The 19,169-nt window shown below is 37.9% G+C and overlaps 1 protein-coding gene across 2 annotated transcripts in view; it reads right to left on the bottom strand.

Annotated features, from left to right (window-relative positions):
• Positions 1-19,169, bottom strand: part of fgf12b (fibroblast growth factor 12b) — a 140,879-nt gene that overhangs the window by 53,786 nt on the left and 67,924 nt on the right. The window contains exons 1-3 of one of the 2 annotated variants that reach the window (XM_088914723.1): positions 6,791-6,989; positions 6,002-6,052; positions 2,897-3,007 (exon numbers count right to left, since the gene is read on the bottom strand). In XM_088914723.1, coding sequence (XP_088770849.1) covers positions 2,897-3,007; positions 6,002-6,052; positions 6,791-6,989 — 361 coding nt within the window. Of the gene's footprint in view, positions 1-2,896; positions 3,008-6,001; positions 6,053-6,790; positions 6,990-19,169 lie in introns of those variants that run through there. The other variant, XM_088914722.1, reaches the window with a different exon arrangement.

Raw genomic sequence — 19,169 nt, forward strand, 5'->3', positions numbered from 1 at the left:
AAATTAACCAGAAGACACTGGTTCTGGCTACCCAGAAGCAGGGAGGAGAACCACTGTTCTCAGGTATTTTTGAAACCAAGGCCTGACTGCAGAAAAGAAGCCTAAACAAGCAAGTAAATCAATATCACTGGGTCATGTAGCGTCTTTCAGGACCCTATGCAGACAGCACAATCCAGACGGGAGTGAACAGACACGGGGAGGAGATGAGGAACTGGGCTGGTAGACAAACAGGGGGGGCGTGGTCCAGGCAAACAAGTCCGAAGGGTGTTCGTAGGGAAATCCGTGGGGAGCCGGGTGATCAATCCATGACAAAGACAAACGAAGTTAAAAGCCGGAGCGGGATCGGGCGAAGGGTCGGGGGAATAAAAAAGGGTAATGGGGCCAATTGCTCCAAGCCCCGGACGCAGATGGTCAGGAAGCCGTGGAAAAGGCTTGCCTTCGGACAACCCGGAAAACAGGCAAGTCTTGTGGCGTCCATCTTCCAATACTGAGCCCGGACGAGTGGAAGCGTCTGGCTTTTAAAGGGAAGACTGGAACAGGAGGCAGGTGCAGGAGATCAGGTAAAATGCGAAAGAGCCGGAGCGTCCTTAAGGGGGAGTGATTAGAATCGTGACACACTGGCAGCAATTGGCTCTGGTGATTAGTGGCCAAGTTGAAACAAACACCAGCAGACATGGAGGTGCTGAAGGCCAAGAACTGAGAACCACTGTCCTAGATGATCATGAACATGGTGAAAACCATGAGCTCAAAATACAGTCTCCAGCTCGATTCAGTTATTCTTGAAGCAGGTTAACCTGAGTTCATCAGGTAGCTTAAGAAAAAAAATAATAATGACAACAAAGACATTTTAAATATAGAAAAATAAATTTAAAAACATGGTTCATTAAACATTGAGCCTCTTCAGTGTTCTTATCCTTGCAAAACCAAAAATGATTGCAATAATTCCTACAAGATCAACAGCAACCACCTATTTGTTAGTAATCAAGTTTCTACATTAAACCTGACTTTCAGATTTGCATACTTTAATACAGATTTGAAGTTCAAAGACAGCAATTCCATTACTATCTCTAAGAGCTATCAAATCTATTCCCCAGGAAGATTAATGAATCTGGTACAAATCCATACACATATGGATAAAGATATTTTTAGTTATATTTGCTAAGATACGAAATCTGGGTATCTGAGTGTTCCTCCATATTATCCAGTTTGGATTTTGAATAATTGCGATTTGTTTTATCTTTTTCCTTTCTCCATAGTTTCTCCGCAGCTAATCTTTAGGATTTAGCTTCTCACATTCTAGCTGTTGTTTGCATTTTTTAACAGATCTCACACACCCAAAATATTGTGTACGATTCTGCATATTTCATATTTTTATGAATCTGTGGCAATAAAAAGAGGTGATCATATAAACCTTACATCATTCAGTTGTCAGTCAGGTTAGTGCTAATCTGCTTTATCATTAAACTACAAAAATTGAACACTTCACCCCTCTGGAGGAAAGCAATGAAATGATTATGTGAAACACAACAGAAGGAATTCAAGCCATGTGCAGTAGACCCAATCTTGTTCATTTCTTAAAAATGAAAAACCATACAAGTTGACTGAAAGTAGAAGTGGTCATGTTATATGTCAGGTCAAGGCATAATTTATTATACTGTATGTAGATCTGCCACAACAACAAAAAAACAATTTTCCATTTTGATGAAGCTTGCTTTTGATGACGTAGAATCCAGCAAAACTGCTGCAAGCTTTTTCTGTGCTCCAAAAAGAGAAAGTATTACTTTGGTTTCACTCTTCCTCTATAAACCCTTTTCTTCTTGACGTATTAGAGGATTTAACACTATCCACAAAGTTAGGAGCTGCAATATTTAAGATGCCTAATTACTACATATCCTGTAATGTGAATTATCTTGAAAACAGAATGTTTTATTAGTGATAATGAAAGCAAATGGCTGCCATCCATCATTGTGAATAGACCATTAATCTTGCACAACAATCCCGACTATTTACCACTAAACAACTGCAGGTGTTCCACAGGAAGTTTTAATGGTGTATTCTTAGACACGTACTGTAGCTTTGTGGTTTCTGTGGATTGCTACTGTATAGGAATAAAACAGGGGGGTAGGTTCCATAATATATTTTTTGTATCCATTTTACATTTCCTCTGTAGTGTTTGACACATACTGTAAATTGCTCTGATCTGACAGGTCCCATTCCCCTAATTAATTAAACCCCCCTTGAAAAAGTTATTCATAACACTTCCAACACATTTACTGTGTATTTTTTCTTCCTCTCAGAGCCTACATTATACAGTAGCACTGTCCAGAGAAAGTAGACATACAGTATTCACTGTAACAACAGAGCACATTTTGTCTTCTGATGTTCTTCTCATTTCCTGTTTTTTTAAAATAATGTCCAAAATTATTCAAAACGTTCTAGCATTTAATTGAAGGATTCCCTATTCCCCTGCTTACAAAGTACTGTGACAAGATGTGCGCTGTTTGCCAAGTTTAGTGAATCTACACAATAGCAAGCAAAACATTACACATTATTTTATATATACATGGCCAGAATGATTTGTCATTTTTTTCAAACCCAGAAAATATTAGTGTAATCACGGCAATTAAAGAACTCACAAGGGGATACAGTACGGCTTGAGTCATGCCATGCTTGACTTGTCTTAACACTGATCGGTATTTTAATTAAAGCAGATCTCTTAATACTGACAGTGGGATCAACGTGCAATTAGTTCTCTCTGAAGACGTTTCTCACAATTGCTCCTACAGTATAGCTACAGTACACCAAGACAAAAAAAAACGTCTCATTCTTGTAACAAACGCCACCACCTCAAGCTCTCGTCAGTTCTGTCTTTTCGAAGAGAAAATAAATAACGTACTGTAGTCGCTGTTCTCATCTTTAGTCCCATCAATGGTGCCATCAGGGTGCATCTGCAGAAAAAAACCCTGCTGACTGAACAGCCGGGTGACAATCCCTTTCAGCTGGGGTTCTGGAAAACACACAGAAAAGAGACATAACAGAAGACATGTCACCACACTGGCATAGGTGTTCCATTACAAACACTGTAGGCTCCTAAAGTAGGAATCTTTGTGAAATTCTATCCTCCTGAATCCTTTTTGAAGGGGGTTTTCTCTTACAGTAAGTCAGGTAACCTTTTCACTGATATCAATCGGAACTGAATTTATTGGTGACCTGCGGTACATGGCTCACGTGCAACGTTACAGGGAAACCGAGAACTTTTTTTTTTCCCATAAGTATTTCTTCGCTGTAGGAAAATGTGAAGCTCGGAATCTACTCATCAGAACCAAAAGCAATAAGAGACAAGACGCAGGACATGTCAGGTTTTAGACATACAGACAAACACCACAGATGGAAAAGCGTGCATTTTGTGTAAAACTCTACTGCTTTCAAGTTATTGCGTTTACTGTGAGCTGACAAAAGGTGGGGTGACAAATTAAGAACCTGCAAGATAAACTCTAAAATTTAAGAAACCTAAATGTCACCTCATGAGGGAGTTTCACCAGGACAGTGTGTCAACTCACTTTGACCTCTCCAGATTTCTACCCAAGTGGACAAACTTAAGCATTTCTTTTTTTTCTAACAGATTCACTGATAACAGTAGTTGATTGTACTGTATTTTGAGATCACTATAAATTTGTGCACAAGAAAATTAGCTTTTCACTACTGAGGATTACAACCATCACTCCAATTCTGCATTTCTGTTCAGAGGAATTATTTGATTTACAGACAATACATAGCAAAACAACATACACAGTACTGTATAGAGATTCAGCACTTTACAGATTATATTTAAATAGTTTTAGAAACCAAACTATTTCTGACATACAGTATAGTCCTCCTTTCCCATTCTCTCTTCTTTATTCTTGCACATTTTAAAGTTTGCAAAATAGTTTGTAACATTTTTAGAAACTAGGCAATCATACATGTTGTAATATATTTATAATTGCTAGAGATTAGCTAATTGTAGCTCTGATGATCACCACCAATTGTGAAAATACATTATCTTATATTATACTACAAAACAGCAATATTGTTAAAGTAAACTGCAATTTCAAAAATGAAAATAGGTGAAGTGATATAAGAAAAGAAACTGATGTCTTCAAAATCTGTGTGGTTATATACAGTATGAGGTGCCATAACAGACTAACTTTATGTAGATTTAACTCTTTGATTCAAAAAGCTGTAATGGTTTCTCTGTATGGAAAGAGGTATACAGTATTTGATAAAAGTGCATAAATATTGACTGCAAGTGTCAACATTAATCTGTTAGTGATTGTATTTCTTAATGATAATAATAATTGTTTACACTTATATAGCGCTTTTCTGGACACTCCACTCAAAGCGCTTTACAGGTAATGGGGACTCCCCTCCACCACCACCAATGTGCAGCCCCACCTGGATGATGCGACGGCAGCCATAGTGCGCCAGAACACTCACCACACATCAGCTATCAGTGGGGAGGAAAGCAGAGTAATGAAGCCAATTCATAGAGGGGGATTATTTGGAGGGCCAATGGGAAATTATGATTGGTAAGGGCCAATGGAAATTTGGCCAGGACACCGGGGTTACACCCCTACTCTTTTCGAGAAATGCCCTGGGATTTTTAATGACCACAGAGAGTCAGGACCTCGGTTTTACATCTCATCTGAAGGATGGCGCCTGTTTACACTATAGTGTCCCTGTCACTATACTGGGGCATTAGGACCCACATGGACCATAGAGTGAGCGCCCCCTGCTGGCCCCACTAACACCTCTTCCAGCAGCATCCTTAGTTTTTTCCCTAGGAGGTCTCCCATCCAGGTACTGACCAGGCTCACACCCACTCAGCTTCAGTGGGTTGCCAGTTGTGAGTTGCAGGGTGATATGTCTGCTGGCATTTCTTGTGTATTACATTATATTAACTGTAGATGTACTGTATATACTGTATGCACAGTATATGTTAGTGCAGTATAATAACATTGTATGAATGCAAACTAATACTATAGTCACAGAAACCACAGAAACCAATACTATTCAAATGCCAACCAATGCAATATACACAATAAGCATTATTCACAATGCAAACCTAAGACTCATTTCAGTTAATTTGGGTCCTCTTGCAACTAAAAAAGTTTTGCATGAAATTCTAGCCTACTTACTGGAAAACTGTTCTCTTCTTGATTCCCTTATGTGTGTTCATTTCTAATGCATACAAACTATTTTATCATGCCCAGAACAATCAAAATGTGTAAGAAGGCATATTTCGGAAAAAAAAGCAACTTAATGCCTTTGACATACAATATAAAATCACATATGCCTGGTGACACAAAATGAGATATTAAAACCAATATACAGTACTAAACTTACAACTTGTGAATTGTGAATTGTTTTGCATCTTCATAATATTACAGCAATTATTCTGGAATTAATGCATAATTTGTCACCAACACTCTTAGCATAGGTTTTAGCTCTTTATGTGTTGATTATAGACATTATACTGAATATTTAATAGGCTAATTGATGTCTCACTGCAATACATTTACAAGTTATAAAAATCTTCTATGAACTGAAGAAATCGTAATACTGTACATACAAATTTACTCTCCAAGAACATGTTTCACATTACTAAACACATCTTTAAAAATATATACTATTTTTAAGATTTTATCACAATAATGAACAATGATGATGGAGTTGTGGAATGGATGTATGAAAAACTATGACTTAAGGTACAGTACATTAAACAAGAACTTGAAACATTCAAACACTCTGCACTACAGTATACTGTAATGGTTTCTTATGTTTAATGTTGCATGATACAAAAAGCATTTGGAATTTCTAAATAGCTATCTAGGAACATCCCCGTGAAGTGAGGTGGCCATCAAAATAAACAGCTAGTAAAAATTTCCATAGACGAACTGAGGTGAACACAAGATGAAGTGACTGGAAAACACAGTGCATGTATTGATACTGAGCTACTGACCTAGCCTGCGCCCCTTATGTGCAACTTGTACTTGAAGAGTAGAGGAGGCATCTTATGGGGAGAAGAAAAAAAAGCCAAAATATCAGACAGTCCAGAGCAAGACTGGCAGATTATTCACAAAATACAGTATAGTGGCTTTCCGTGACTGCCATGAGGATTTACTGTACGGTGTCGAGCCTATGATATTAAAAATGATCTCTTTTTCTAATATTGAAAGTACAATACTGTATGTGCAAGCTAAAGGCATAGTCTCACGTTTTGCTGTTCTGAGGAAGAGACTTTCAGAACCACCCACAATGTTACTGAAGTACTGTACAGTAACTCCAGGTCCCTGCAGTATCTTTAAGTGCTAAAAATGTACTTGAACGTTTACTTATTTTATCAGAAATATGCTTGGTGCATTGCAGTAGCACCTGTATATTAAAACACGTCAGAAAAATACCCTGAAACATGAATGTCAAAACTAAGATCACAAAACTATCGATTCCATCATTGATCTCTCCAGCAGCGCACATTTACAGTACGTACACAGTTATTGTTAAATCTAAATAAACAGTATTTATTGCACATATATTTCAAGACAAACTTTTTTTTTTGCTATTAACAAAGAACAACAAATGACTGATGGAACAGGTGGGTCTTTAAGATGGCATTCTTAGTCCGTTTGTAATTGTTTCAACTTCGACTGATTTAGACGCTGTCCTGAGCTAAATTTGGTCAACAGCAGGCGATCAGTGGCAGGTGTAATTACTGAGAACCTTAAATAATGTGCCCGACTATTCGACTGACCTGGTCTCCGCCGAACTGGTCTTTTCTTGCCGCTGCAGAACCGGACTTTGCTGAAAACCCCTAACACATGCCTTTCGCACAGGGACCGCCCGTCTTTGCTCGGGCTGGTGCGCCGCTTGGAAGTGGAAACGCGGTCGCTGTTGGACTCCCTAGCCTGCCGCTTTTGTCGGATCAGTGAGCTGGCGATTGCCGCTGCCATCTCCCCGGCAGGCTTAAAGAGTTTCTAAGCAGAGATTAAGTGTAGCAGCCAAATCGACACGATAAATTAAAATGGTGTCATGGGCACGTAAAAGACAGTAGTTTTTAATTGTTATTATCCCAAAACACGGGGCTCAGAACAGGAGGAAAACCAGCTCTGGAGCATGTACTGTAATACTCTTTGGGTATAACCACAGGTCATTAAGATCTGATAGTACATCCATTGAGCCTTGTGAATAACGAAGGTTTGAACGGCTTCCCTTCTGAAGCGATTTCTCGATCTATCGGCAGGTACAGTATCTCAGATCATTGGGAAAGTCCTTTCGGTCACAAGCTAAGGATATATTGATTAAATTAATTCAGCTACTTACGATTTTCACTGTGCCCTCATGTTTCACGTTCAAATATGTTAAGATAACTAGGTTATATAAATGTTATGTCACGACAGATAACATCAAATTGTATTACTGATATTATAACTTACAGTATGTATGATTATATAACGTAATTAACCGTATGATTGCCCTGATTCATAGTACAGCTGCTCGGATAATTAAGTGCCTCAAGCACCTGGTATGTTTCAGGTAATTCGAGCTGTCCGTTTTCACAAATCGAAGCTTCTTCCATAGGTCCACATGACGCCGTTTCTGTGACCAAAATATCCAAAATATCTAGCTCGTACAAAGCAGACACGACCCCGGGAACTTTTCTCTGTGTTTGCCGGACATATCTTTAAGACAGCAAGTCTATGGCTATTCGTGTCGGCGACTTGATCGTCCCATAACTTTCTAAGTTCTCCAGAACACAAGAAGACGCAATTGCAAGATAGGAATAAAAGCCTGCCGCTTCAATCGCTTCGCAGTTCAGCGTACCCGGTCTGCACTGTTTTATCCAAGAATCCAGGCATCTGTGTCAGCGTGCAAGCAGTCCCCAACCTGTTCCGCTGAGCACTTTCAAAAAGATGAAAAAGAGACGTGGGGAGTACAGTAACATCATGCTCTGTAATTATTCATCGGTTAAACTGATTTACATTGCTGCCTTGAGCATTTCACAACAGTATCGTATTATCGCCGTGTCCTGGTTTTATTTGTGCACCTACAGTATATATATTTTTTTCAGAAAACATTAATTCCAAAATAGTCCGGAAGCCTTACAGTACAAGACGGTATTTGTCCCTGGTGTTCAGTAAGTGAATGGTTTGCAGCTCTTTCTATCTCTACGCAATCCTACGTGATTGAGGTTCGGATGAGGAATTCTCAGAGGCAGAGGGAAAGAGAGAGAGAGAGGGAGGGAGAGCGAGCGGAGAGGGAGGGGTACAGAGAGAGACAGTCTAGGATCTGCAGAACACATCTGCCCCCCAGTAAAAATCAACCACACGGAATGAGTCTGCCTTGACTCCCTGTCACGAAATAGGAGAGGCAACAAAAGGACATCTCTTTTTACAATGCGTCAATGTCAAAAACCGTTTAAAATATTTTATTATTATAATATGTTATTATTATAATAACGAGATGTGAATACATTTCTCATTGTAACAACTTCATTTTACGAGTTGCGCTCGGTTAGGGCAGCTACCGTCTTTGATATACTGTACTGTAATACAAGGCGACATAGGAACCATATTTTCTAGATCTGTTAACTGGAAGACGTCCAAAAAGCAACACAACTTGATTTAACCTCCAGGAAAAGGGTGAAGGCTCGGGGTAATTATTTAATTGATCTGACCAGTATGAGCAATCAAAGTGTTGTTACTGCACATCCAGTAATGGGGTTTGAAGCACAGCTTTACTGAAGCTGGAAAAAGGTACTGAATTATTGAAAGTTGAAGTCACTGCACCCAATTCAACAACTGTTATTAAGGATGAAACCATACAATATGAGCATCTGTCTCAGGAAAGTGAAAGGAGTGCTGGTAAAATTATCAAAGTGTGAATTATATTGACCACTCTGACCTCAATGAAACATTGAAATAGAGCCTAAAATCGTTTATGCATCTACAGCATCTTTACAGAAACCACTTGACTCCTGTGCTCCTTCAGACAGGTTCAAACAGGTTTCTTGATACTGTGGATAGATCTGTGAGTGTAGCATGGATTCATGGATCTGAATTCATCTAAATTCTACCTCGGGGAAGAAAAACTGAAAGACTGAAGCTGAAAGCACATGCTGGTGAGGGTTTAAAAGCACCACATTTATTCCTAACATGTTTAAGAATATTGGCAGCATTATTGCCAGCAGCCATATCACCCTGCAACTCACAACTGGCAACCCCCTGAAGCTAAGCAGGTGTGAGCCTGGCCAGTACCTGGATGGGAGTCCTCCTGGGAAAAACTGAGGTTGCTGCTGGAAGTGGTGTTAGTTGGGCCAGCAGGGGGTGCTCACCCTGCAGTCTATGTGGGTCCTAATGCCCCAGTATAGCAACAGGGACACTATACTGTAAACAGGTGCTGTCCTTTGGATGAGATGTACTGTAAAACTGAGGTCCTCTCTGTAGTCATTAAAAATCCCAGGGCGTTTCTCGAAAAGAGTAGGGGTGTAACATTGGTGTCCTGGCCAAATTTCCCATTGGCCTTTACCAATCTTGGCCTAATAATAATCCCCATCTAAGAATTGGCTTCATTACTCTGCTCTCCTCCCCACTAATAGCTGATGTGTGGTGAGTGTTCTGGTACACTATGACTGCCATGGTGGTGGAGGGGAGTCCCCATTACCTGTAAAGCGCTTTGAGTGGAGTGTCCAGAAAAGTGCTATATAAGTGTAAGCAATTATTATTATTATAATTAAGAGAGTACATCATAATCTGATTATATGATTTGATAAACTTGACAGAAAGAAGGAATATATATATTTTTTAAATATACAGTATTGAATTTCAAAGGTTTAAGTATTTCTGATTTCTATCCTAATTTAGCATGTCTTAAATTATTGTAAATATGATAACTAATGTGTAATTGGCAAATAAATACATTTTCACACATTTACTATGATTGAAAAGATAATGTAGATTGTAATGCAGGGAATATTTTATGGTACGTCATACAGTATGTAAGTGAATGATCATACAAACATTAGTCCATACACACAATAAAGGATAAACATTTAGCATCAGAAAGGAGAGCCACTGTATGTTTTCTCCGTTGGTGGAGGTCAGGTGCAGACTTGTATCACAACCTTACTACTGCCACTGAAATTACTGTTTCAGCAGAAACAACAAGGAATAAGCTGTGGTACCAGATGACTAGTTGAATTAGAGGAGACTTTAGGCACTGTGTGCTATCTGAGAAGCTTCCAGCGTATAGCGTGAAAATGGGCATTCTTCATTGAGATGTCATGGAATAGTCTACAGACCTATCTGCAATGTATATTTTAAAGGACAGCATTTGATCATTGCCACAAGCCCTTTAATAGAAACAGAGAGAGGCTGAGATAATGATGTGAAAGGCCTCATCATGGACAGCTGCACACACTTACAAGTCTGATACAGAGATACTGTAAGTGCTTTTTTATTCCTGCTTTTATTAATAATGAATAGTTTTTCTTTGATTAGGTTTTGAGCAATATGATACCAATAACCAATTCAACACTTCTGAAACCCATTTTCAGAAATCCTCCATGCTTATATAATACAAGCTTTTATTGTATATAGATCTTTTTCACTATGTGTCATCTCAAAGTGCCAGCTTGCAGTGACTTTCACCAGGGCAGCTGATAAAGGCACATTAACTTGCTTCACACATACTGTACATAATATAATCATTCACTGCATTACATTTACAACTTTAGTGTTTTATCTGGACTAACATTTCTATTGTATGCATGAAATTGTGTCGTCTACTCTAGTTATAACCATTTAATATAAAAAGGGATGCAATAATAATCTTTATTAACATTCTTTTAAGATTTTATGACAAACAGGTAGTTTATATATTAAAATCATATTTAGTGATTTCATGGGTTCTTGGGGTAAATGTTTTTAACAAGGCACACCAGACAATTTATCTCATATTCGTCTGTTCTGAGCCAAGGTCAGCTTTGATGTCCTCTGTCCATCACATGGCTGAGAGTCCTCTAACTTTTTCTTCAGGTGGGTAACATTGCTATATAGTATTTCTTTAGCAATTGACGTATTCTCCATTATATGTAGGTGTCCCAAACATTTAAGCCTTATCGTCCTAATGACATTATCTAGTGGCTCATATTTCATCATTTAGCATACATTTGACGGTGTTTGTTGAGTAGACAGCTTAGATTGTAGCGTGAATTGAATCTTCTTAATGCAGGCTTTGGACATCTTCCAGCTTTCATCTTCAGACAGTGCAGTCAAGAGTGCAAAACTACTGTAGAATCTTAATGTTGTCATGTTTGTCATTGCCATTTTTCTAGATGTTGGACAACATTAACCTTATCTGGACAACCACGGCCAACAGAGGAGTTATTGGTGGTAATGTCAAGGTGAGAAAATGTGTTCACAGGTTCTAAGGTTTGACTGCCATTTCAACATTGTGTTCTTATTACTGATTTTGAGTTAACTTTGTGTAGACACTGGTGCTAATGACAGTGTCACTAGTTTCTTGGGTGTCTGAGATGAAAGTTTCATGATCAGTGAAGACAGACTCCTTAAGTTAAAGTTCAAGTTTATGATGTCGTTCATCAATGGTCATACCATAGTTGTTTCCAATCACAGTGTACAGTTAACTATAGTATATAGTTACAGTTATAACTTTGACTAACAGTATAGTATATCTAGAATACAGAGGTCCTGCGATAGTAGTCATCACACCCTGATTTCTGGTATTGCACTTAAATACTCAGGTGTTTTGCTCTTTTTCTTCTCTCTATCAGCTGTTGTATGGTGAATGTCTGATCACAACAAAAACATCCTTTCCTAAATCCAGCTTGGTTGAAGCGCAATGGTTAACCACACAAAAACTAGAAAACTATAGAGCATCATGAAATTACAACACCTGTGAAGTAATCAGATTCTGAGGAAACATTATTAGTCAACAACCTGACAGAAACATTCTGCCTAATCCTGGAAAAGGAACAGGTACCAGGACAGTGGAGAAAAAAAAAAACAGACTTTCCAGATAAAGCAATTCCTGTTGGATTTTTGTAACTGGAAAGGATGATATACTGTACCTTTCACTGCCAGAAAAAGTGTTTTACACTATTCTTGTAAAAATAACAAAGATTGCCTGTAGATTACATTACCTCTGTAGGTAGAGTAAAAGCACTGCAGAGAGGTAACCAAGATGCACATACTGTACTATATACTGCAAATGCTATCATTTAAATGATCAAGGATCCCAAATGTTTCAAAGTGGAATTCAGGGAAATGGTTGACCTTCTGTGGAAAGCATGCAGATTTGGACAGTCTCACAGGTCACAGTAACACAAAGTACAAGACTAATTGAAAAATAAAGGTTTAAACGTGTATACTGTAAAATCATGGATCAATTGGAACAGAACCATTGTTCAGTTTTTTTTTCTTTAAATCCTGTAGGAGACACAAGCCATTATCCTCCTTGTCGCCATATCATCCTCACATAGTGTTACTATGGAATGGTAAGGATGGAAAGGAAGGTACCAATAACACAGGTTCAATCTAGAAGCTACTTTCTGACACCTGCTTCCTGATTTGATATGAGCTCTGTTTGTATACCAAAGTCATGATTCAGCAGTGACTCCTTTTCTTTCCTTTTTGAACCAGCTCCCCACTGACTTTGCTTGAGGTCATGAGAGAGCTTCTTGCCAGCACCAGGCAGAGGGAGTCCAACAGCAGCATTTTACAAAAGACGTGAAGGTTCCCATTAAAAAAAATGCTTGATGCCTACTGTATATCCATACCTATATCCAGGAAAACCTACTGGACACTGAGTGAAAATGAACAGTGTTGCAGCAGTTGGTGCATCCTCATGCACAATTTCTCGCTTTCAGAGAATCTCCTTGGGGAAAGTGAGGATAAGATAGAGCCAAGAAAATCAAGTGTTTAAGTGCAAAGACGTCAAATCTCAGGACATGAGTAACATCCAGTCTGCACTGAAAGCTGTGCTTCATGTTATTTCAGCTTTAACACATGGCACGGAATATACAGTATTTTCCCATCTGCTTACAGTAGCTCTTTGCACTCAAGCCTTTCACAACACTTTACAATTACTATCACACTTTAACTACTGTATGTATTGTTTTCATATGTACAGCTCTACTGTTCCACTGCTGGGATAGAGAGATATTTAAACTATTTACAGGAAAGTGGGCATGTTGCCATTTACTCTGAACCAACAGCTGAGAAGGAAACATTAAACAATGTAATCAAATAACGCAGAAGCAGAAGCAGACATGAAAAGACTTTTCATGTCTCCACTCTTCTCAGAGTCCCATTTTGCTTCATCTTAAATTTTTATACTCTTTTCAGGCAGGCGGAACAGCTGTTTATCTTTGCTCATGCTCTCCTTCCCGATGGCTGTATCTGACTTCTGTACAGTACATCCATGCCTCCCTTCAATTTGCTACTCTATCGTCTTGATGGTCCTCCAAGAACCTCCAGCCCTAAGCCCCCTGGATATACTGTAACAGCATCCATCTCTGCTTTAGGTTCTGCATCATACTTGAAATCCAGGTTTCTGTCCCTCTTCCCCTACTTCCATCACCTTTCAGGTCACGTCCACCGCACTACCCACTTTGAGCTGTTTCTTATGCATAAAATTAAAAATGCCAAAATGGAACAGAAAATCGGAGATCATTAACGCAATTAAGAATGGTTGTAGGCTGTGAAATAATGTAAAGTATACTGTACGTGTACAGTAGTATATGACATTTCTTTAGATGTGTACAGAGTTTAATTCTACACAGATGTCTAAACAATAACCACTGCAAAGCTACAGGGAAAATTAAATCGTGTGAAAACCTATAGTATGCATATGTACTGTTTCTTTAAAATATATGACTACTTTAAAAATGAAAAATTCCTTTAAGTCTCTCTGCTTCCATATCATGGCATAGACACTATCACAGATCATGTGATCTTTCACAATCGTGTCCTCAGTTTTCTGCAGATAGTAGTTTCCAAGTTTTTTTTTTAACCTTGTTTAAACAGATTTAAGTCCTTGCAATCGAGAGAAAGGGAAACAGCTGAAGAGTCGGATAAGGAAATTCCCATAGGATTTCACAAAAATTACAAAGGACATACAGTATCAGCAGCTGAATTAAAAGTCTTTGAAAAAGGTAATCTACTATTCTCTTGATTAAATACCATCTTGAAAAGACATTCATCCCTATTCACAGCACATTAAGTCATTTGAGGTTTAGAGAATGTTTCGGCATGATACCATGAATAGAAGCTATTCTTCAAGGCTGTCTTTTATAGATTGTCCAATATTGCCCAGAAGACTCCAAGATACACATGTTCTCTATGGATTGGGCAAGACTAATTCACTATGCTTATATATTCTCACATTTTGTTCTAAAAGCCTCTCCAGGAAGAACTTACTAAATGAATCAGAAGGTTGTCAACCTGGAAAGTCTGGAGAACAAGATAATATTTTTAATCTAGATCTTTCAAGAAGAAATACATGAAACAATGTAAGTACAAGAACTTCTAAAAGGCAACTGCTCCGGGAAGAACCTGTACAATTACACTTGTATTCCTTGATATCTACTGCCACCCAGTGGTACTCAAGGGAAATGTATTTACCAGAGTTTGATGGAGGGAGAGAAGGAACCTGGTGTTACCATGGTGAGGTGGTTGGCATTGCTGCCTTGCAGTGCTGGAGCCCTGGATTCAATTCCAGACCCAGGGTGCTACCGGTGTGGAGTTTGTATGTTCTCCCTATGTTCTCCTGGGTTTCCTCCAAGTGCTCTGAGTGACTCCTGCAGTCCCACGACATACTGATAGGTTAACTGCATTTGCAAGTATCTATCTGCCCTGCACTGCCCTGCCCAGAATCTACCCTGTTTTGTGCCTGTTGCTTATGGGATAGGCTCTGGCTCTTGCTTGACCCTGAATTGAAAGAAAAGGTCAAAAAATGGATGGATGGGACGGAGCCTGTTCTTCCTATCTGCTGTCCACTTTCACTTCAGTTAGCTGGGATGTGAAGCTGGGCATTGCTAATAAAAGTGTGAATTACATTTCTAGGCAAAGATCACACCTACCCATTATTCAATACCCACATAAGTACCTGTATTTTTAATCTTTTTGGTATTTTCATTTTCTTGAAAGCTCTAGTTTTCAATCCTTTGTCTTTGTCCTTCGCACAACTCAGCTTTTCCTTTTCCTATTCTATTTCAGGGATTCCCAACCCTGACTCTGCAGATAGCACCTGCCTGATGATTTTCATCCTTGCTAAGCTATTTACTTAAGTACATTAATGAGTTGCTTAATTGGAACATTTGCCAGTTTTATTTTCTACTCGGAAGTTTGGAATTGTACCTTGTGAAACACAGGGGTTAAAAAGAAATCTCCAGCATGTTTTAGAGCTGAAAACAGTAAATTAGGTCAACTTGATCCAATCGTTAAGTAAATAAATAGCTCAGTTGTTCAGTGAATTAGCTGGTGACTGGAAAAAAACTCAGCAGGTGTGTGGGCTTCAGGACCAGCATCGCAAACCTCTGGCCTCTTTGACAACTGGGTGAATAAAGTTTTTACATCCCATCACAAAGTCTACAGACTGTTTTCCACACAACCTCTGTTATGTAAGGACCGGGTTTAATGAATTACTTTCAACAGAAAATTACGTTTGCTGTTATTTTGTTAAGAAATATTTCCTGTCGCATATTACATCTCTTTTGTTCTAGATATCTTACTCTACGGATGAACAGCAGATAGGAAACAATACTATCAACACAGTGAAAACACTGTCATGTACATATATGTAAATATTCTACTATAGTTCTTAAATTTGAATGTAATATATAAATATAATACTGGCCTCTATACAGGTAATTTCCACTAAGAACTTGGTGTTATTAGTATTGTTGTTGGCTATAAACCTCCATATAAGCTGGTGACTAAACACAAAAGTAATCTCATCCATCCACCCATTTTCTAACGTCTTTACCCAGGGTCATGGAGGAGCCAGAGCCTATCCCAGCAAGCAATGGGCACAAGGTAGAATACAGTACACCAGTCTCGCGCAGGGCACACAGACACAAACACCCTCACACCAGGGCCAATTTTACAAGCAGGCGCCAAGCTTCAAAGGGCCACTTAGTGAGCAGGGGAACCTGAGTATGAACCCGAGAACCTATTTAATTATATATTTGTCATCCCCTTAAAATAAAAAAAAAACAGTAAATAGCAGAAATACAGCATCCTGTGGAAAGATCCAGTATGATTTATGTTCTTCCAAAAAAATCTAAATGGATAAATATGGATCATTTTAGCAACAGTTACAGTGGCAAGAATGGAGACAGACTCACAACTGATGCTGATACTGTACAATTTTTGCTGTGGATTAATGAAATTTAAAATGCAGATAAATTAATAATAATTAATACGAGGCAGCATTTTTTTGCTGCGTATTATTTTGAAGACATGTTTAGCCATGTAGTACAATATCATTTGTTGTGTTCAAATACCCCCCCCCTCCCCCCATTTCAGGTGAGTGTAAGTATTGGCACAAATGGCTGACAGTTGTTTCTAATCGCTAATGAATAATGTGTTCCACTTTGCATTAACTGTTGAAACATAAGAGCTGTGACTATGAAGTCTTGTTTTCAGGTTTTGGAGTTTACGTTTATATGTGTTTCTTGAGTAAGAAGGCATAAACCAAGCACAGCAAAAGTGACAAATTTCACTTCACTGTCCCAATTCTTCTGCTTATCACTGTAGATCATGATCATGCACTAGTATTTAATGCATTTTGTCTTTGTGCACTCTTGTATGTTACTACCACATTGAAATCATTTGAAATATTAATAATTTTTCTGTCTATAATCTATTTTTTTGCAAAATTACAAAGAAATAAAAAATTACACTGTCCATTGCTCTATAAGTCAAAAACATTCAACAAAAACATTGAACTCTGGATTCATTTTTCTTAAGCATACACTGTATTTGCAGCACAGCTTAAGACACCACTGTAATGTCTAACAACCCATAAACCACAATACCATGTCAAAATGCACTTTTAAATATTTCATTGTAGCGGTTCCTAACAGAACATTACTGTGCAATTACAGTAGTTCTATTCATCTCTTCTGCACAAAAATGATCAAGTCAATCTTGCTTTTCTGTATTTACAGGATATTTTTTATTTTACAGCAAATGAATACTCACACTGACTTCAATCTTTAAACAGAGTCACAGGAAGAATTAGTTTTGGGTGAAAAAGGTTAAGTAAAGCCCTGAGATCTCCCTTGTTGGAGCCTGCTTTTGCACAAACAACATGACAAAATAGAAGGGGAAAAACTCTTTAAATCATTGATGGCAGCTCATGTTGTTTCATTTCATCCGCAAACTAATAACTAATTTAAAGACTTTCCTCTTGAAACATGCATGAGAAGAAAAATGCCACTTATCTAAAACTCCAAACTAAAAATTCCACCAATGAACAGAACCTGCTCTCACTCTAAATCAACGGCAAACCAATCAGTATATTTTCTGAACTCCTGCATGAAGTTAATACATTTAATTGTTTAAAAATACAGCATTTGAATGCCTTTGCAATCTCAAATTCCTCTGAAACAGAGCAATTAATTTTTATTAACAGGTTTATATCATGAAAGATTCAAGGGAAACTTAGATCGTCCACTTCTCCTCCACTCTTCCAAAAGAAGGTATTACTTTACTTTTTTTATTAAACTTTTAAAATAAAAATTTCACTTGGAACAACACATCGAGCTAGCATTTAGATTTCCAATATTTCCCAGTATGAAAGTTTGAAACATTCATCAGGAACAAAAGACAATAAAACTTAATGTAACAGTATTAATGGTAGAGGTGTTTAGCACAAGAAGAAGCTACACTGATCAAGTGATGATACGGTTTACCCTGTTCTTTACTTAATAGTATAATAAACTGTTATGCTAATATCCAGGAACCAGTGTGCAAAAATTGAAAAATGGAGCTGGAGAACTGAACCAAAAGGGCAGTTCTGTAATTTTGATTTCCAGCAGCAGAGGGCAATGTCAGATCATTTAATGTCTTTTTTTAAATGTTTTCTATTCACTTTTTTCTTCAGCAAAAACAGAAAGATGTTTTAATGCATCAGAATTAAAGGTCTTTCAACACCCATTGCAGGATAAGAAACATTTCCTTTGGCTGTTTTATAGGAAGATGACAGAACTATTCTAAATTGATCTAAACCAAACCTCTCAGTCGTAGCAAATAAACCCTTTTTCCATAATAGTTACTGCATAATTTTGAAATTAGAGAGATTCAAGCCATGGAAGCTCAAACAATTATTTAGCATCCTTCCCTGGTATAATTGAGCATAGCTGGTCTTTTTTTCCAACAAATTTAACATAGGAGAAAGGAAAGTTCAAATGTAACAAAAAGAAATGAAGCACTGCCTGAATAATTGCTGTAGACATGGCATGCTCGCAGTTTTTACAACAGACAAGACTGTTAAAAAAGTGCTTTTTCTCGTAATCTGTCTGAACTGATAAACTTAAGTAATGATTCATTCAAAATACCCTACAAAAATTTTTGGGACAGGACAATCAAAACTGGTATGTGCTGTACAGTCAAGCAATTGTGATAATGAAATCAAGATGAATCAGGGTTACAACATAATACACATTTTATTTTTGGAAAATTCCATTCATATATTTGGTCATAGAGCAAAAGCATTTACTTTATGTACTGTGTGTTCAACCCAGTGATTTCAAGTGACTATAAGTAAAGAGACACATTCTTTTCAACTTCAGAGTGTAAAAGCCAGTATTTCATTGCATATCCCTTTAACATAATAAATGCATGAAATCTACTGTAGAATCCATTATGCTTACTAAACTCTTTGTGAGATCACTCAAGAAGCTCTGCTGCAGTCAAAGGTCTTTGAGCTCCTCCTATTCTCGAGTCGTGACTTAATTTTTTTTTCTTTAGCATGTAAATTTCTGTTCACGTGGATTTAAATCTGGAGATGGACCTGGAAAATCTTTTAAGATTTTTCTTCTGATGGAATTTTGGCGACATTGGCTGTATGTTTTGGGTCATTTTCATGATTACTGTCATACACTG

Source organism: Atractosteus spatula, chromosome 4 (assembly GCF_055471065.1).
Source record: "Atractosteus spatula isolate fAtrSpa1 chromosome 4, fAtrSpa1.hap1, whole genome shotgun sequence".
NCBI lineage: Eukaryota > Metazoa > Chordata > Actinopteri > Semionotiformes > Lepisosteidae > Atractosteus > Atractosteus spatula.